The sequence below is a fragment of the Neodiprion lecontei genome, chromosome 4, assembly GCF_021901455.1.
Source record: "Neodiprion lecontei isolate iyNeoLeco1 chromosome 4, iyNeoLeco1.1, whole genome shotgun sequence".
Lineage (NCBI taxonomy): Eukaryota > Metazoa > Arthropoda > Insecta > Hymenoptera > Diprionidae > Neodiprion > Neodiprion lecontei.
In genome coordinates, this window is record NC_060263.1 from 281,608 (window position 1) to 301,883 (window position 20,276).

At 39.9% G+C, this 20,276-nt stretch overlaps 2 protein-coding genes across 11 annotated transcripts; one reads left to right on the forward strand and one right to left on the reverse strand.

Moving 5' to 3' along the window:
- Positions 1-1,376: 1,376 nt before the first annotated feature.
- LOC107218738 (TELO2-interacting protein 2) lies at positions 1,377-5,042 on the reverse strand. 4 transcript variants are annotated; one of them, XM_046736845.1, is made up of 6 exons: positions 4,989-5,042; positions 3,926-4,514; positions 3,499-3,627; positions 3,066-3,224; positions 2,762-2,989; positions 1,377-2,672 (listed from the first exon to the last, which is right to left on the reverse strand). In XM_046736845.1, exons 2-6 carry the CDS (start codon positions 4,496-4,498, stop codon positions 2,403-2,405), a joined length of 1,359 nt encoding a protein of 452 aa, XP_046592801.1. In that variant the 5' UTR covers positions 4,499-4,514; positions 4,989-5,042; the 3' UTR covers positions 1,377-2,402. The 4 variants fall into 4 exon arrangements, with proteins under 4 accessions (XP_046592801.1, XP_046592804.1, XP_046592802.1 ...); XM_046736848.1 differs by lacking the exon at positions 4,989-5,042 and adding an exon at positions 4,944-4,961; XM_046736846.1 differs by lacking the exon at positions 4,989-5,042 and adding an exon at positions 4,590-4,704.
- On the forward strand, positions 4,082-8,738 carry LOC107218761 (abl interactor 2). 7 transcript variants are annotated; one of them, XM_046736844.1, is made up of 6 exons: positions 4,784-4,944; positions 5,674-6,342; positions 6,465-6,485; positions 6,558-6,800; positions 7,387-7,644; positions 7,739-8,738. In XM_046736844.1, the coding sequence occupies exons 1-6, from the start codon at positions 4,932-4,934 to the stop codon at positions 7,900-7,902; spliced, it is 1,368 nt and encodes a 455-aa protein (XP_046592800.1). In that variant the 5' UTR covers positions 4,784-4,931; the 3' UTR covers positions 7,903-8,738. The 7 variants fall into 7 exon arrangements, with proteins under 7 accessions (XP_046592799.1, XP_015512245.1, XP_015512243.1 ...); XM_046736843.1 differs by lacking the exon at positions 4,784-4,944 and adding an exon at positions 4,082-4,213 and having other exon boundaries at positions 6,465-6,800; XM_015656759.2 differs by having other exon boundaries at positions 4,755-4,818; positions 6,465-6,800.
- The last annotated feature ends 11,538 nt before the right edge of the window (positions 8,739-20,276 follow it).

Below are 20,276 nucleotides of genomic sequence, written 5' to 3' on the forward strand. Positions count from 1 at the left end.
CCGACGCACGACTGGAGTTTACTCCTTACGAACGATAACTATGGTATACATCGAATAGCAAAAGAGGGTAAATGAACGCATCTTCCAAAATGATGAGAGAAACAAACATATATCTGTAATTATTCGGATTATTTATATTACTTCAATAAAAGCGTAGTACATAAAAATACACTTATCAATGCATAGAGGTACAAGAAAACTTTAAAATAACAACATTGAAAGTTGATGGTTAGGTTGCTGTTTGTTGTGTACATTGTATCGATACAATAAATGCTACTATATGTATTTATTATACAGCATGCATACCCTGTACTCGGCAGCAGTATACAAGTTGCGACAGAACTTCGTAATACGCAGGCACACAACACACACGTACAAACATACGCATGCATTCAACTCTCAGGCCGGAGGTAGTGAACCATGCAGTGCGACTACGAAGCAACGCACAACGAGGAGACCCCGAGTATAGGGTACGCTGTGTAATGTATTCCATCTCATTCTTTTGCACGTTCAATATATGTATATGTTTGACTCTATTTATAACGCCTCAAGTTTTCGTGTTACACATCATTTTACTCCTCATATAATTTCCATACCGGGCCCTATAACTGAAATCGTTTCTTAAGGAGTAAAATCCAAAAAAAAAAATTAATGCAACCTTTTATGAGCATGAGAACGTTTGGATCTGTGACGATTCTGAACATTTTTAGTTTTCTTATAATTATGAATTTTTAAAAAATTTTTTTTATGATTTTTGTGTTTCAACTTGGTCTGGGGGGCTGGATCCGCTCCCCGCCCTCTTACAATTAGTCTTCATTGCCAGCCCATACTCCGTTTCTTTATTGACTATTCCATTGCCGTGGATTACACGAAATGTTCGTTGAGTTTCTATTGACACAAATAAATTTTGATTCGATTCGATACATCGAATAATAACCAAAACCTTTATTTATTACTTATAAAGTTTGTTTTTGTTTATTTTACGTTGACAAATAAGTCTTGAAGTTTTTGATTGATAGCTGATATCAGAAGATATAAGCCTATTCAGAAGAAAAACGAAAACGTTTTCACCAAGATATGACGGACTTTATCGTTATTGACGTCATCAGGGGCAGTATGAGAGCATGATGAGAGATTACGTTTGGGGTTTGATATAAGAAAGTCCGTACGAAAATAGAAGAAGTATGAAAAATATTAATTTTTAAACTTTGTTTATTAATTCTTTTAAATTCGCAGTTTATTATTAATTATTATTTTTGAATAAAAGCGATTTAAATGCAAAACAGAAGTTTGTTTAGTTGTAATTTACAATACATGTTTGAGCAAATAGGCATTTTTTTTTTTTAAATCCGTAATATCGTTCCGGTTTCTACAAAAACAAACTTTACCTAATAAAACTATTTTATCATTTATTAGTTACTTTAAAGAAATCAAATTTGGCGTCTAGAACCCAGATTCAAAATTCGGGTAGACCGGTGTTATCTTACACAATATTCCCTTGCTCTTGAGAGCGAAATTTCCACACCTTGTTTGGAAAAGTAGTATACGTAACAACTCCGCGTATGTGATCTCGCACTTTTTGCATAATGTACTATTTATTTATCATATTCATAAATGGTATAAAGTTGCATCCCGAATTTTTTTTTGTTTGTTCTTAGAGGACGCTAAAAGCCTTTGAAATGTAGATTTGTCGATTTCGGGAAGGATGTTCAATTTTTTTATTCTCTCAAAAAATAATATCAAACGCAGTGATATAAGGTCGTATGTGGGCACATGCGACTTTACACTATTGGGGGACGTGATATTTTTCATAGAGTTCGCGATGAAAGAACATAACCGACAGTACTTACGACCTTTTACCGTTAATTGATCCATTTTTGATTATTTCAACGTATTTGAATGCATCCTCAAGTTTTTCACGCAAACGCAAAGGTCAAAAATACGCCTTTTTAACATTACACCTGATAAAAGGTCGTATAGTGGCGCATAGTTCCTTCTACCATTAGACACGCGATATCATATCACTGAGTTTCTTCTATTTTACGCAGGAAAAAGTGGCAAGTAATAATATATTGTACCTACTCGCAGGAGTGTAGCATTACACATGTTTATTTATATTGGTAAATTTGTTGTTAACAATTAACTGTGAGGAATATATATGCACGTCTTATACAACAATTATTCATGTAAATTCGATATTTTACATTTGCACATTATAAATATTGGATGCTCATAAGCGACGGTTGGAGACAGCTCATGATATAAGGTAACAAATAATGCACAACATATACATATTAAATAGTATTTTTGTTCTTCTTAGGAGCCTTCAGTTCATACGGAGTTTGTTGGTGTTCTTCCCTCTTAATATATTTAAACTTTGATTCTAAAGTTAGTTGCCTAACTCATTCAAAATAAGTGCAATCATTTAGTATTCTGAACTGAAGCTGTTGATTAATAACTGATTTCATACGATCGTCGTTGATAATTTTTTTACCTATAGACGGCGTCGATTTATACAGTAAGCCAATGCAATCTTCTAAATTCTGTACAATCTCTTTGTCAAAAACTGGTGTCTCGATTAGATCCATGTGTAGTTTCAGGAAGGCCGCGTATAAAGGTACGCAATGGGTCGGTATCCTCGGTTGAAAGATGACGAGAAACGTTTTTGCGGCCTACAAATAAATCATACAATCATTTCTTAACGTTCTCTTCATTCATCTCGCCATATTCAATATAATTACGACCTACTACTCAAACTCACTTCCATTGTGACTTTCAGAGTTTTGAGATCTGTATGGTGCTCACAGTACTCTGACAAAATCCTCGTTAATCTTTCGCACCACTTGGCACACCCGATATTGGTCAAGAGTCCTGGCAAGCTGGACATGTAAGCATGTCGCAAATGGGCATCTTGTTCGAACTCCATACTACTCAGTAACGACAAGATGACGTCATCTCGTATAGTCCACTGTAAGGGGCAAGTTTTTTGCTTAATTAAAACAATTATGAAATACTGATAAGAATGTTGGTAGAAGGGAATCCGTCTATAGGCATATTATTCGTACTTGTAGAGAATCTGTGTTGTTGTAGTATTCCAATGTTGACAAAAGGCTCCTTATGCAAGAGTACAACGGGATAATGTATGCCACTTCTCGAATAATTAACAACCTCTTCAAGGCATCGTATATCACCTCTGCGTATCCAGTATCCACAAGCTCTTTCCTCTGAAAATGCAGTGATCCTAGTACCAATTTATCAGTATTAAGATTGTGTGATTTACACATTCTTTCAGATTGAAAAAGAGTTCAGTCACCCTCATCATGGTCAAAAGAAGTCTATCATTAGTAATCGTAGAGTTCGCAGGTTCGCGTATATCTAAATGGTTCTAAAAAGCAAAGTATTGTAACAATTTTTCTTAAAAAAAGGTGATCTATCAATGCCTGCTAGTACCAGTAACTTCATTGCAAAGAAATTAACTGTAGTTAGAAAATACACTACCATTTGTGCGTGTTGTAAAATCTTCCCAATACATTTTATTCCAGTCAGTCTATTTTCAACAACGTAATCATCCAAGATTATCAGCGCGGTTGGTATTATACTGTTCATGTGACGGACAAGATTAGGTTCCTGTAAATACAAAAATGCATGAGGTTGGAGATGATATCGTTGGCTGCCACAAAATGTGAACATGACATTCAGTTACTTGAAATGTTTCACGGTTTAGGAGTGGAACTGAGAATAAGTTATTATTTAAAAGCAAACTTGAAGCTCATTCAATCTATTATTCCATATACTTAGTTTTTCCAGAGATGACTTTATTTTCATATGTTTGTTACGTTGTTGTTACAAACTTTGAAACTGAAAGAAATTCTTTGATATCAACACATAACTAACCAAAAGTCATGAGTGCAGGGGTTTGACCAACCTCTACTTGCCATAATATCCACTTGTAACAAATTACAGCCGCAGGATAATTCTTCCAAGTATCCTTGAAGAGCTTTGGCCTAAGAACGAGGAGCACTGCCTCAATTACGCCACTGCCATCCACACTAGATCCCTCGCCTCCCTTTCCGACTAATAGCTCGGACATGGATCGACACTTGCAGAGATCGCAGAGGTTAGATTGAATGGAGCTGACTATGGACACCGACTCTGCGGTGTTCCACACGTTCTTCTCGCTCTGTTCGCCGATGATGATAATCAAGTTTATCAGGTAAGTGCGAAGGGGGTGACTCCGCGATGCAGTTTCCCTGACGTTTTGCTCCCCAAAAGTCGTTGCTACGTGACGAAGCGTAGCCTCCACATTCCGCAAATTTCTGTTTACGATCTGCCTGTACTCACTGTAATCCTTTTCTTCGCAGGGTCGTTCATTTCCAATTTTTTTACACGGTACCAACGTGCCCTCGGTCAGCTGAACGCAACTTCTCCATAAATCGTCGTTTAATGTGTTGCCAGTTATCTTCATCGACTCCAATTCACGGAGCAGGTCGTTCATCATAGAGCGGATCGGTTTCCTAGAAATTACAAGATTGCGGCAGCGCCCTGGAGGACTATAAAAAAAGAGTTTGACCGCTCCTCTATCTGTTAACCTTAAAATTTGATTCAAGATTTTCTACCATCCCGCACAACGCATATCGCAGGGACAGAGTCGATCAGCGAGGCGCGATCGTCCGATTTTCGATTTTCGAGTTATGTTTCGAGGGCCGATCGGTCGAACATAGACCGTAGACCATGCTTAATACGGATGTTGGATCATTGAGCATAGACTATAAACGGGATTCACTAAATTCGGTTCCTACGCTACGGTAGTGCTGCATAGTGAGCATCGGTTGATTATTTGATTTTTGATAATACTCTCTGGTTAATATATTGATTGAGAATATCGGTAAATATGAATTAATGCAACCAGCAGTAGTAGCTGTTTGTTGATAATGGCTGAGTACCGTTAGTTTATTTTCTAAATATTTTTCTTAGCTACTTTTTCCTACGTCAGTTCCACAGTATCCGCGCTGTCGTTTGCTTTTGACGTGAGGCACACGCATTGTCACGCCCATCTTGATTGTAACCACACTGACACGTATCTTGTAATTGCTCACTTCACCCTGTTTGACCGCGACTCTATTCGTAAGCACCATTTTCGACACCATTCTCTTCCTAATTAATATTCATCACCTATCAATATTCGTTTTAGGCCGAGAGATTGTCTCTGTATTGTTGAATTCACTTGCTCCTAAAAAATTCTCGCATGTTCAAAACAGCAATAATAAACATTCTTTCCCATTTACCTATCACTTGTTATCAATAACTACAGTTTACTCGCATCCTCTCTTCACAGTAATTGCAATTATTCATTAAGAATTGAATCTTTTTGCAGACCTGAAATTGTCACACAGCTATGCTTTGCCTATCTTACAAATGTTTTGTAATTAATTAGAGAAACAGGCTTAACCTTCTCAATTAATAATTAACTAGCAACAAATCTAACTAAGGGTTAAGAATAGTATTGGTCTTATATAGTTTGTTGCGATGCGAAGTTATCAGAAATTCTGAGCCTATCAAAGAGTTACGGTTCCTTTTTTTTTTGGCAACCCTGTATGTGCATCCAAATATACTCATTATTTTTTAATAGAAAAATAGGCGATCAACACTGACTGATTTTTTAATTTATTGCAGGCAGTTCAGACTCGTATCGTGTGTCTTCAGGAGTGGGAAGCGATTCTGAAGTAATGGCAGAATTAGCGGCACTTTTGCGCCATGAAATCCCCGATGGGAGAAGCCACCTGGCCGATAGTCACACAAATTTGGAGCGAGTAGCAGAGTATTGCGAGGCAAATTATTTCCAAGCCGAGAACAAACGGCTAGCTCTTGAAGAAACTAAAAATTACACAACTCAGTCACTTGCCAGTGTTGCATATCAAATAAACACGCTGGCTTATAACTTTCTGCAGTTGTTGGATCTACAGACTTCGCAACTTGCGGAAATGGAAAGTCAGATGAACCACATTGCTCAGACAGTTATGATTCACAAGGAAAAGGTTGCCAGAAGGGAAATAGGTGTTCTTACTGCGAACAAAATGACCACGAGACAGTATAAGATTATTGCACCGGCAAATCCTGAAAAACCTATAAAATATGTAAGGAAAAGCATTGATTACACCATCTTGGATGAGATTGGTCATGGTGTACGAAGCGGAGGTACTCCTAGAAGCAAACAGCGTGGGGGGAGCCAGGGCAGTGTACAAAGTCTCGGTGCCGCTTCGACTGGTTCTGGTTTAGGTGCAGTCATTGTGGGTCCAGCACCTACTACGAAGCCACCAACTCCACCACAAACAGTCCGAACAGGTAATCAGTTCGTTTTAATAACAGAGATGTAGCCATTGAATAGCTAAACCAAATAGTTTTAGAATTCAAAATATTTTCTAAATATTTTTGATCAACTTTCTATTGGCACTTATTGTTTTCAGGAACACTGAGTAAGGGCTCCCGTGAGTACAGAACACCACCCGCAGTGGCTCCACCCCAAGTTCCCAGTCACTATGCACCCAATTACCCCTTAGGTCATCCTAGACGGGAACGAGGACCCGGTTATAGTACATTGCCACTCCACGCTCATACCACCCCGCATCCCTCTCATGGGCTTCAGCATACAGCTCATACTGCTACTCTTACTCAACACACTCTACCTCCCCAAGTTGGAACTGTTCATCCACTTCAAAGCCATCCGCAAACTCCACCTCCCGCTCCACCCAGTATCACTGGAGCTGCAGGCTATGTCCAAGAACATCTCAACAGCATGCCACGTAAGTAGGTTTATAATTCTCTTAATGACTTAAATAATTTAACTTCGAGCTCTAACGTCAGGTATTGATCCATATGTTGTATTGTCACTACTAAACTATGCTATATGTAATGCAAGTATGATTTACTCGCCTTTTTTTGACTGCGTTCCAAACTTAAAGTACAAGAACAAAGCAGTTTGATGTTCTAGTACTCAAAAGTGCATTTTGGTGTACTTTATGATAACAATCTATGCGCAAGCGATATACTTGGTATATAAAGTATCGTGTGCATCTTATATTGTAAACTTACACTCAGCGTAAATGGACCCACTTTACCTACTTGATGCACAATGTACTATTGTTTGTCAATGAATGATTAATACGATAAAAATTTTTGGCATGATTTCTCAGAAAATAGTAATTGTCAGTTGTGTATTGTCACAGCCTTCCCTGGCTTGTGTTTCGCGAGTTCTGTTGGCTTGTATGGCCAGAACAACAGAAACAGTGATAAAATAGTTTCCTGCACACATTCTCTGATTTTGCTTAATAATTAAATGCAGATTAACTTGCAGATGATCTGCATATCATGTTTTTTTTTATCTTACAGCACCTCCCTCGCCGCTAGTTGGCTCTGGGGGTGAAATGACTAATTACAGTGGTCACCATACTCTGCCGCATCGACTATCTCATCAAGTTAGCCGCAGCAGTGGAGCAAGCAGCCCTCCATTGCCTCCACCGCCACCCCCTGAACACGACGAACATTCTCAATTTGGAAGACCACAGCAACCATCTGGTGCTATTATGCCGATTGTGCCAGATGAGGAAGACTTACCTGGATGGGTACCAAAGAACTATATTGAGAAAGGTATAAATTATAAAACCGAATACTCAGTTACGTTAATCAGTTTTATCCCCGTTTTATGATTGGAATGTAGGAGGTTCGTTTTGTCTTGTTCCAGTGGTGGCCATTTATGATTATTATGCCGATAAAGAAGATGAATTGAGCTTCCAAGAGAGTTCGGTTATCTATGTTTTGAAGAAGAATGACGATGGATGGTGGGAAGGCGTAATGGATGGAATAACTGGACTATTTCCTGGGAACTACGTAGAACCCTGCGTTTAGAATACCTATTTCCTTTCTAATTTGGATCAATTAGTTTTTGTATGATGAGTACTAGTGGTTAATAATCGAATATTACAGTTACAAAATTGTTGTACGATATATGAATCAGTGATTTGAAACTGCACTTTTGCGGTCCAAGAGTCTTTGCATTTGAACACTATTTCGTACGTGTTTGTTCCGCTTGTTATATGAAGTGACGAGATCTTTGCGGGTATTTCAAATGCGAGGCTATCTCCAAACGCGCTATATTGCCGATTCATTGAAACTGATATCCTTGTAGTTTTTGTTACCAGACCACTTCGGAAACAATATCGTACATATGGCTTCAGTAAATTAATTCGTAATTATTGTTTTACTCCTTGGCTCTTCTGAGAAAATAATTCCGTAGTGTCATGAACTTTCTATGAATCCTGAAAAAAGAATTACTCTGCAACTCCTGTAACTTTAGACTAATATTTGAAATGTAAAATAATCAATGAAATCGATCTGGGTGAATAATTTTTTTTTTTTTTGTATGAAATTAGTAAAGAGTACATTCTATATACCAAACTGAAGAAAAATATATTGTAGGTCACAAGTAATTGTGTCCTATATCATAAAATAATAGTCTACTTATTAGGTGTAGTAAATCGCTTTATATGCCTGGAGGTATATCAGAGCGGCCTAGGATAGCTATATTATGAGTGTATAAGTTGACATTATACCCATCTTTTCAAGTTGTTTGCTAATCGTGGGATACTTCTATGCGTAAGGATTACACATAATAGACTGCGATTGTTAAACTACATAAGATTGAATGGAACCTTGTTTACTCTGAATAAACGAAATATTCAGCATACGGGTCTTCACTTGATTCACCTTTTTTTCGAGCGAAAACTTAATGATTTGGGATAACATTCAATCTTTTCCTTACTGATTGGAACCCCAGGAACTCAGAAAACGCAACGGAAAGAGCGTAGGACCAACAGAAGAGAAATGGCGAATAAAATTCTTCGTTTTTCGGCTGTAACATTTCACAGAATGATCGCAGCTCATTGGGACCACGCCTAATCGATTTTTCTCGCAAAATTACGTCGGAATAGTGCCACAATCAATTTATTCCAGCACTTTTGAAAATCGCGAAAATTTTCGCCAAAAATACAAAGGGGTTAACCTTCTTTTTTTTTTGACCAGAAAATTTTTCGTCTCAGAATTGATTCGTATGACTCTTTTCCGACCAATTGGACCCCAAGGAACTCAGAAAACGCAGCAAAAGAAGCGTGGGATCAACGGGAGAGAAGATACAAGGAAGAAAGCACCTGCTGAAAAATGTCGAAAATTCAGGTTTTCGTTTTTTGGCTGTAACTTTCGATGCGTTGATCGCAGCGTATTGGGACTGCGCCCAATCGATTTCTCCCGCAAGATTGCGTTGGAATAGAGCCACAATTAATTTATTCCAGCACTTTTGAAAATCGCGAAAATTTTCGCCAACAATACAAAGGGGTTAACCTTCTTTTTTTTTTGACCAAAAAATATTTCGTCTCAGAATTGATTCGTACGACTCTTTCCCGACCAATTGGACCCCAAGGAACTCAGAAAACGCAGCAAAAGGAGCGTGGGATCAACGGGAGAGAAGATACGAGGAAGTAAGCACCTGCTGAAAAATGTCGAAAATTCAGGTTTTCGTTTTTTGGCTGTAACTTTCGATGCGTTGGTCGCAGCGTATTGGGACTGCGCCCAATCGATTTCTCCCGCAAAATTACGTTGGAATAGAGCCACAATTAATTTATTCCAGCACTTTTGGAAATCGCGATAATTTTCGCCAAAAATACAAAGGGGTTAACCTTCCTTTTTTTTTGACCAAAAAATTTTTCGTCTCAGAATTGATTCGTATGACTCTTTCCCGACCAATTGGACCCCAAGGAGCTCAGAAAACGCAGCAAGAGGAGCGTGGGATCAACGGGAGAGAAGATACGAGGAAAAATCACCTGCTGAAAAATGTCGAAAATTCAGTTTTTCGTTTTTTGGCTGTAACTTTCGATGCGTTGATCGCAGCGTATTGGGACTGCGCCCAATCGATTTCTCTCGCAAAATTACGTCGGAATAGTGCCACAATTAATTTATTCCAGCACTTTTGAAAATCGCGAAAATTTTCGCCAAAAATACAAAGGGGTTAACCTTCTTTTTTTTTGACCAAAAAATTTTTCGTCTCAGAATTGATTCGTATGACTCTTTTCCGACCAATTGGACCCCAAGGAACTCAGAAAACGCAGCAAAAGGAGCGTGGGATCAACAGGAGAGAAGATACGAGGAAAAATCACCTGCTGAAAAATGTCGAAAATTCATGTTTTCGTTTTTCGGCTGTAACTTTCGGTGCGTTGATCGCAGCGTATTGGGACTGCGCCCAATCGATTTCTCTCGCAAAATTACGTCGGAATAGTGCCACAATCAATTTATTCCAGCACTTTTGAAAATCGCGAAAATTTTCGCCAAAAATACAAAGGGGTTAACCTTCCTTTTTTTTTTGACCAAAAAATTTTTCGTCTCAGAATTGATTCGTATGACTCTTTCCCGACCAATTGGACCCCAAGGAGCTCAGAAAACGCAGCAAAAGGAGCGTGGGATCAACGGGAGAGAAGATACGAGGAAGAAAGCACCTGCTGAAAAATGTCGAAAATTCAGGTTTTCGTTTTTTGGCTGTAACTTTCGATGCGTTGATCGCAGCGTATTGGGACTGCGCCCAATCGATTTCTCCCGCAAAATTACGTTGGAATGGAGCCACAATTAATTTATTCCAGCGCTTTTGAAAATCGCGATAATTTTCGCCAAAAATACAAAGGGGTTAACCTTCCTTTTTTTTTGACCAAAAAATTTTTCGTCTCAGAATTGATTCGTACGACTCTTTCCCGACCAATTGGACCCCAAGGAACTCGGAAAACGCAGCAAAAGGAGCGTGGGATCAACGGGAGAGAAGATACGAGGAAAAATCACCTGCTGAAAAATGTCGAAAATTCATGTTTTCGTTTTTCGGCTGTAACTTTCGGTGCGTTGATCGCAGCGTATTGGGACTGCGCCCAATCGATTTCTCTCGCAAAATTACGTCGGAATAGTGCCACAATCAATTTATTCCAGCACTTTTGAAAATCGCGAAAATTTTCGCCAAAAATACAAAGGGGTTAACCTTCCTTTTTTTTTTGACCAAAAAATTTTTCGTCTCAGAATTGATTCGTATGACTCTTTCCCGACCAATTGGACCCCAAGGAGCTCAGAAAACGCAGCAAAAGGAGCGTGGGATCAACGGGAGAGAAGATACGAGGAAGAAAGCACCTGCTGAAAAATGTCGAAAATTCAGGTTTTCGTTTTTTGGCTGTAACTTTCGATGCGTTGACCGCAGCGTATTGGGACTGCGCCCAATCGATTTCTCCCGCAAAATTACGTTGGAATGGAGCCACAATTAATTTATTCCAGCACTTTTGAAAATCGCGATAATTTTCGCCAAAAATACAAAGGGGTTAACCTTCCTTTTTTTTTGACCAAAAAATTTTTCGTCTCAGAATTGATTCGTATGACTCTTTCCCGACGAATTGGACCCCAAGGAGCTCAGAAAACGCAGCAAAAGGAGCGTGGGATCAACGGGAGAGAAGATACGAGGAAAAATCACCTGCTGAAAAATGTCGAAAATTCGGGTTTTCGTTTTTTGGCTGTAACTTTCGATGCGTTGGTCGCAGCGTATTGGGACTGCGCCCAATCGATTTCTCCCGCAAAATTACGTTGGAATAGAGCCACAATTAATTTATTCCAGCACTTTTGGAAATCGCGATAATTTTCGCCAAAAATACAAAGGGGTTAACCTTCCTTTTTTTTTGACCAAAAAATTTTTCGTTTCAGAATTGATTCGTATGACTCTTTCCCGACCAATTGGACCCCAAGGAGCTCAGAAAACGCAGCAAGAGGAGCGTGGGATCAACGGGAGAGAAGATACGAGGAAAAATCACCTGCTGAAAAATGTCGAAAATTCAGTTTTTCGTTTTTTGGCTGTAACTTTTGATGCGTTGATCGCAGCGTATTGGGACTGCGCCCAATCGATTTCTCTCGCAAAATTACGTCGGAATAGTGCCACAATTAATTTATTCCAGCACTTTTGAAAATCGCGAAAATTTTCGCCAAAAATACAAAGGGGTTAACCTTCTTTTTTTTTGACCAAAAAATTTTTCGTCTCAGAATTGATTCGTATGACTCTTTTCCGACCAATTGGACCCCAAGGAACTCAGAAAACGCAGCAAAAGGAGCGTGGGATCAACAGGAGAGAAGATACGAGGAAAAATCACCTGCTGAAAAATGTCGAAAATTCATGTTTTCGTTTTTCGGCTGTAACTTTCGGTGCGTTGATCGCAGCGTATTGGGACTGCGCCCAATCGATTTCTCTCGCAAAATTACGTCGGAATAGTGCCACAATCAATTTATTCCAGCACTTTTGAAAATCGCGAAAATTTTCGCCAAAAATACAAAGGGGTTAACCTTCCTTTTTTTTTTGACCAAAAAATTTTTCGTCTCAGAATTGATTCGTATGACTCTTTCCCGACCAATTGGACCCCAAGGAGCTCAGAAAACGCAGCAAAAGGAGCGTGGGATCAACGGGAGAGAAGATACGAGGAAGAAAGCACCTGCTGAAAAATGTCGAAAATTCAGGTTTTCGTTTTTTGGCTGTAACTTTCGATGCGTTGATCGCAGCGTATTGGGACTGCGCCCAATCGATTTCTCCCGCAAAATTACGTTGGAATGGAGCCACAATTAATTTATTCCAGCGCTTTTGAAAATCGCGATAATTTTCGCCAAAAATACAAAGGGGTTAACCTTCCTTTTTTTTTGACCAAAAAATTTTTCGTCTCAGAATTGATTCGTACGACTCTTTCCCGACCAATTGGACCCCAAGGAACTCGGAAAACGCAGCAAAAGGAGCGTGGGATCAACGGGAGAGAAGATACGAGGAAAAATCACCTGCTGAAAAATGTCGAAAATTCATGTTTTCGTTTTTCGGCTGTAACTTTCGGTGCGTTGATCGCAGCGTATTGGGACTGCGCCCAATCGATTTCTCTCGCAAAATTACGTCGGAATAGTGCCACAATCAATTTATTCCAGCACTTTTGAAAATCGCGAAAATTTTCGCCAAAAATACAAAGGGGTTAACCTTCCTTTTTTTTTTGACCAAAAAATTTTTCGTCTCAGAATTGATTCGTACGACTCTTTCCCGACCAATTGGACCCCAAGGAGCTCAGAAAACGCAGCAAAAGGAGCGTGGGATCAACGGGAGAGAAGATACGAGGAAGAAAGCACCTGCTGAAAAATGTCAAAAATTCAGGTTTTCGTTTTTTGGCTGTAACTTTCGATGCGTTGACCGCAGCGTATTGGGACTGCGCCCAATCGATTTCTCCCGCAAAATTACGTTGGAATGGAGCCACAATTAATTTATTCCAGCACTTTTGAAAATCGCGATAATTTTCGCCAAAAATACAAAGGGGTTAACCTTCCTTTTTTTTTGACCAAAAAATTTTTCGTCTCAGAATTGATTCGTATGACTCTTTCCCGACGAATTGGACCCCAAGGAGCTCAGAAAACGCAGCAAAAGGAGCGTGGGATCAACGGGAGAGAAGATACGAGGAAAAATCACCTGCTGAAAAATGTCGAAAATTCGGGTTTTCGTTTTTTGGCTGTAACTTTCGATGCGTTGGTCGCAGCGTATTGGGACTGCGCCCAATCGATTTCTCCCGCAAAATTACGTTGGAATAGAGCCACAATTAATTTATTCCAGCACTTTTGGAAATCGCGATAATTTTCGCCAAAAATACAAAGGGGTTAACCTTCCTTTTTTTTTGACCAAAAAATTTTTCGTTTCAGAATTGATTCGTACGACTCTCTCCCGACCAATTGGACCCCACGGAACTCAGAAAACGCGGCAAAAGGAGCGCGGGATCAACGGGCGAGAAGATACGAGGAAAAAAGCACCTGCTGAAAAATGTCGAAAATTCGGGTTTTCGTTTTTTGGCTGTAACTTTCGATGCGTTGATCGCACCGTATTGGGCCTGCGCTCAATCCATTTCTCCCGCAAAATTACGTCGGAATAGTACCCCAATCAATTTATTCCAGCACTTTTGAAAATCGCGAAAATTTTCGCCAAAAATACAAAGGGGTTAACCTTCTTTTTTTTTTGACCAAAAAATTTTTCGTCTCAGAATTGATTCGTACGACTCTTTCCCGACCAATTGGACCCCAAGGAACTCAGAAAACGCAGCAAAAGGAGCGTGGGATCAACAGGAGAGAAGATACGAGGAAAAATCACCTGCTGAAAAATGTCGAAAATTCATGTTTTCGTTTTTTGGCTGTAACTTTCGATGCGTTGATCGCAGCGTATTGGGACTGCGCTCAATCGATTTCTCTCGCAAAATTACGTCGGAATAGCGCCACAATTGATTTATTCCAGCACTTTTGAAAATCGCGAAAATTTTCGCCAAAAATACAAAGGGGTTAACCTTCCTTTTTTTTTGACCAAAAAATTTTTCGTCTCAGAATTGATTCGTATGACTCTTTCCCGACCAATTGGACCCCAAGGAACTCAGAAAACGCAGCAAAAGGAGCGTGGGATCAACGGGAGAGAAGATACGAAGACAAAAGCACCTGCTGAAAAATGTCGAAAATTCAGGTTTTCGTTTTTTGGCTGTAACTTTCGATGCGTTGATCGCAGCGTATTGGAACTGCGCCCAATCGATTTCTCTCGCAAAATTACGTCGGAATAGTGCCACAATTAATTTATTCCAGCACTTTTGAAAATCGCGAAAATTCTTGCCAAAAGTACATAGGGGTTAACCTTCTTTTTTTTTTGACCAAAAAATTTTTCGTCTCAGAATTGATTCGTAAGACTCTTTTCCGACCAATTGGACCCCAAGGAACTCAGAAAACGCAGCAAAAGGAGCGTGGGATCAACGGGAGAGAAGATACGAGGAAGAAAGCACCTGCTGAAAAATGTCGAATATTCAGGTTTACGTTTTTTGGCTGTAACTTTCGATGCGTTGATCGCACCGTATTGGGCCTGCGCTCAATCGATTTCTCCCGCAAAATTACGTCGGAATAGTACCCCAATCAATTTATTCCAGCACTTTTGAAAATCGCGAAAATTTTCGCCAAAAATACAAAGGGGTTAACCTTCTTTTTTTTTTGACCAAAAAATTTTTCGTCTCAGAATTGATTCGTACGACTCTTTCCCGACCAATTGGACCCCAAGGAACTCAGAAAACGCAGCAAAAGGAGCGTGGGATCAACGGGAGAGAAGATACGAGGAAAAATCACCTTCTGAAAAATGTCGATAATTCATGTTTTCGTTTTTCGGCTGTAACTTTCGGTGCGTTGATCGCAGCGTATTGGGACTGCGCCCAATCGATTTCTCTCGCAAAATTACGTCGGAATAGTTCCACAATTAATTTATTCCAGCACTTTTGAAAATCGCGAAAATTTTCGCCAAAAATACAAAGGGGTTAACCTTCCTTTTTTTTTAACCAAAAAATTTTTCGTCTCAGAATTGATTCGTATGACTCTTTCCCGACCAATTGGACCCGAAGGAACTCAGAAAACGCAGCTAAAGGAGCGTGGGATCAACGGGAGAGAAGATACGAGGAAAAAAGCACCTGCCGAAAAATGTCGAAAATTCGGGTTTTCGTTTTTTGGCTGTAACTTTCGATGCGTTGATCGCAGCGTATTGGGACTGCGCTCAATCGATTTCTCTCGCAAAATTACGTCGGAATAGCGCCACAATTGATTTATTCCAGCACTTTTGAAAATCGCGAAAATTTTCGCCAAAAATACAAAGGGGTTAACCTTCCTTTTTTTTTGACCAAAAAATTTTTCGTCTCAGAATTGATTCGTATGACTCTTTCCCGACCAATTGGACCCCAAGGAACTCAGAAAACGCAGCAAAAGGAGCGTGGGATCAACGGGAGAGAAGATACGAGGAAAAATCACCTGCTGAAAAATGTCGAAAATTCATGTTTCCGTTTTTCGGCTGTAACTTTCGGTGCGTTGATCGCAGCGTATTGGGACTGCGCCCAATCGATTTCTCTCGCAAAATTACGTCGGAATAGTTCCACAATTAACTTATTCCAGCACTTTTGGAAATCGCGATAATTTTCGCCAAAAATACAAAGGGGTTAACCTTCCTTATTTTTTTGACCAAAAAATTTTTCGTCTCAGAATTGATTCGTATGACTCTTTCCCGACCTATTGGACCCCAAGGAACTCAGAAAACGCAGCAAAAGGAGCGTGGGATCAACGGGAGAGAAGATACGAGGAAACAAGCACCTGCCGAAAAATGTCGAAAATTCGGGTTTTCGTTTTTTGGCTGTAACTTTCGATGCGTTGATCGCAGCGTATTGGGACTGCGCCCAATGGATATCTCTCGCAAAATTACGTCGGAATAGTGCCACAATTAATTTATTCCAGCACTTTTGAAAATCGCGAAAATTTTCGCCAAAAATACAAAGGGGTTAACCTTCCTTTTTTTTTAACCAAAAAATTTTTCGTCTCAGAATTGATTCGTATGACTCTTTCCCGACCAATTGGACCCCAAGGAACTCAGAAAACGCAGCAAAAGGAGCGTGGGATCAACGGGAGAGAAGATACGAGGAAAAAAGCACCTGCCGAAAAATGTCGAAAATTCGGGTTTTCGTTTTTTGGCTGTAACTTTCGATGCGTTGATCGCAGCGTATTGGGACTGCGCTCAATCGATTTCTCTCGCAAAATTACGTCGGAATAGTGCCACAATTGATTTATTCCAGCACTTTTGAAAATCGCGAAAATTTTCGCCAAAAATACAAAGGGGTTAACCTTCTTTTTTTTTTGACCAAAAAATTTTTCGTCTCAGAATTGATTCGTATGACTCTTTCCCGACCAATTGGACCCCAAGGAGCTCAGAAAACGCAGCAAAAGGAGCGTGGGATCAACGGGAGAGAAGATACGAGGAAAAATCACCTGCTGAAAAATGTCGAAAATTCATGTTTTCGTTTTTCGGCTGTAACTTTCGGTGCGTTGATCGCAGCGTATTGGGACTGAGCCCAATCGATTTTTCTCGCAAAATTACGTCGGAATAGTTCCACACTTAACTTATTCCAGCACTTTTGGAAATCGCGATAATTTTCGCCAAAAATACAAAGGGGTTAACCTTCCTTTTTTTTTGACCAAAAAATTTTTCGTCTCAGAATTGATTCGTATGACTCTCTCCCGACCAATCGGACCCCAAGGAACTCAGTAAACGCGGTAAAAGGAGCGTGGGATCAACGGGAAAGAAGATACGAAGGAAAAAGCACCTGCTGAAAAATGTCGAAAATTCGGGTTTTCGTTTTTTGGCTGTAACTTTTGATGCGTTGATCGCACCGTATTGGGACTGCGCCCAATCGATTTCCCTTGCAAAATTACGTCGGAATAGTGCCACAATTAATTTATTCCAGCACTTTTGAAAATCGCGAAAATTTTCGCCAAAAATACAAAGGGGTTAACCTTCCTTTTTTTTTGACCAAAAAATTTTTCGTCTTAGAATTGATTCGTACGACTCTTTCCCGACCAATTGGACCCCACGGAACTCAGAAAACGCAGCAAAAGGAGCGCGGGATCAACGGGCGAGAAGATACGAGTAAAAAAGCACCTGCTGAAAAATGTCGAAAATTCGGGTTTTCGTTTTTTGGCTGTAACTTTCGATGCGTTGATCGCAGCGTATTGGGACTGCGCCCAATCGATTTCTCTCACTAAATTACTTCGGAATAGTGCCACAATTAATTTATTCCAGCACTTTTGAAAATCGCGAAAATTTTCGCCAAAAATACAAAGGGGTTAACCTTCCTTTTTTTTTGACCAAAAAATTTTTCGTCTTAGAATTGATTCGTACGACTCTTTCCCGACCAATTGGACCCCACGGAACTCAGAAAACGCAGCAAAAGGAGCGCGGGATCAACGGGCGAGAAGATACGAGGAAAAAAGCACCTGCTGAAAAATGTCGAAAATTCGGGTTTTCGTTTTTTGGCTGTAACTTTCGATGCGTTGATCGCAGCGTATTGGGACTGCGCTCAATCGATTTCTCTCGCAAAATTACGTCGGAATAGCGCCACAATTGATTTATTCCAGCACTTTTGAAAATCGCGAAAATTTTCGCCAAAAATACAAAGGGGTTAACCTTCCTTTTTTTTTGACCAAAAAATTTTTCGTCTCAGAATTGATTCGTATGACTCTTTCCCGACCAATTGGACCCCAAGGAACTCAGAAAACGCAGCAAAAGGAGCGTGGGATCAACGGGAGAGAAGATACGAAGACAAAAGCACCTGCTGAAAAATGTCGAAAATTCAGGTTTTCGTTTTTTGGCTGTAACTTTCGATGCGTTGATCGCAGCGTATTGGAACTGCGCCCAATCGATTTCTCTCGCAAAATTACGTCGGAATAGTGCCACAATTAATTTATTCCAGCACTTTTGAAAATCGCGAAAATTCTTGCCAAAAGTACATAGGGGTTAACCTTCTTTTTTTTTTGACCAAAAAATTTTTCGTCTCAGAATTGATTCGTAAGACTCTTTTCCGACCAATTGGACCCCAAGGAACTCAGAAAACGCAGCAAAAGGAGCGTGGGATCAACGGGAGAGAAGATACGAGGAAGAAAGCACCTGCTGAAAAATGTCGAATATTCAGGTTTACGTTTTTTGGCTGTAACTTTCGATGCGTTGATCGCACCGTATTGGGCCTGCGCTCAATCGATTTCTCCCGCAAAATTACGTCGGAATAGTACCCCAATCAATTTATTCCAGCACTTTTGAAAATCGCGAAAATTTTCGCCAAAAATACAAAGGGGTTAACCTTCTTTTTTTTTTGACCAAAAAATTTTTCGTCTCAGAATTGATTCGTACGACTCTTTCCCGACCAATTGGACCCCAAGGAACTCAGAAAACGCAGCAAAAGGAGCGTGGGATCAACGGGAGAGAAGATACGAGGAAAAATCACCTTCTGAAAAATGTCGATAATTCATGTTTTCGTTTTTCGGCTGTAACTTTCGGTGCGTTGATCGCAGCGTATTGGGACTGCGCCCAATCGATTTCTCTCGCAAAATTACGTCGGAATAGTTCCACAATTAATTTATTCCAGCACTTTTGAAAATCGCGAAAATTTTCGCCAAAAATACAAAGGGGTTAACCTTCCTTTTTTTTTAACCAAAAAATTTTTCGTCTCAGAATTGATTCGTATGACTCTTTCCCGACCAATTGGACCCCAAGGAACTCAGAAAACGCAGCAAAAGGAGCGTGGGATCAACAGGAGAGAAGATACGAGTAAAAAATCACCTGCTGAAAAATGTCGAAAATTCATGTTTTCGTTTTTTGGCTGTAACTTTCGATGCGTTGATCGCAGCGTATTGGGACTGCGCTCAATCGATTTCTCTCGCAAAATTACGTCGGAATAGCGCCACAATTGATTTATTCCAGCACTTTTGAAAATCGCGAAAATTTTCGCCAAAAATACAAAGGGGTTAACCTTCCTTTTTTTTTGACCAAAAAATTTTTCGTCTCAGAATTGATTCGTATGACTCTTTCCCGACCAATTGGACCCCAAGGAACTCAGAAAACGCAGCAAAAGGAGCGTGGGATCAACGGGAGAGAAGATACGAAGACAAAAGCACCTGCTGAAAAATGTCGAAAATTCAGGTTTTCGTTTTTTGGCTGTAACTTTCGATGCGTTGATCGCAGCGTATTGGAACTGCGCCCAATCGATTTCTCTCGCAAAATTACGTCGGAATAGTGCCACAATTAATTTATTCCAGCACTTTTGAAAATCGCGAAAATTCTTGCCAAAAGTACATAGGGGTTAACCTTCTTTTTTTTTTGACCAAAAAATTTTTCGTCTCAGAATTGATTCGTAAGACTCTTTTCCGACCAATTGGACCCCAAGGAACTCAGAAAACGCAGCAAAAGGAGCGTGGGATCAACGGGAGAGAAGATACGAGGAAGAAAGCACCTGCTGAAAAATGTCGAATATTCAGGTTTACGTTTTTTGGCTGTAACTTTCGATGCGTTGATCGCACCGTATTGGGCCTGCGCTCAATCGATTTCTCCCGCAAAATTACGTCGGAATAGTACCCCAATCAATTTATTCCAGCACTTTTGAAAATCGCGAAAATTTTCGCCAAAAATACAAAGGGGTTAACCTTCTTTTTTTTTTGACCAAAAAATTTTTCGTCTCAGAATTGATTCGTACGACTCTTTCCCGACCAATTGGACCCCAAGGAACTCAGAAAACGCAGCAAAAGGAGCGTGGGATCAACGGGAGAGAAGATACGAGGAAAAATCACCTTCTGAAAAATGTCGATAATTCATGTTTTCG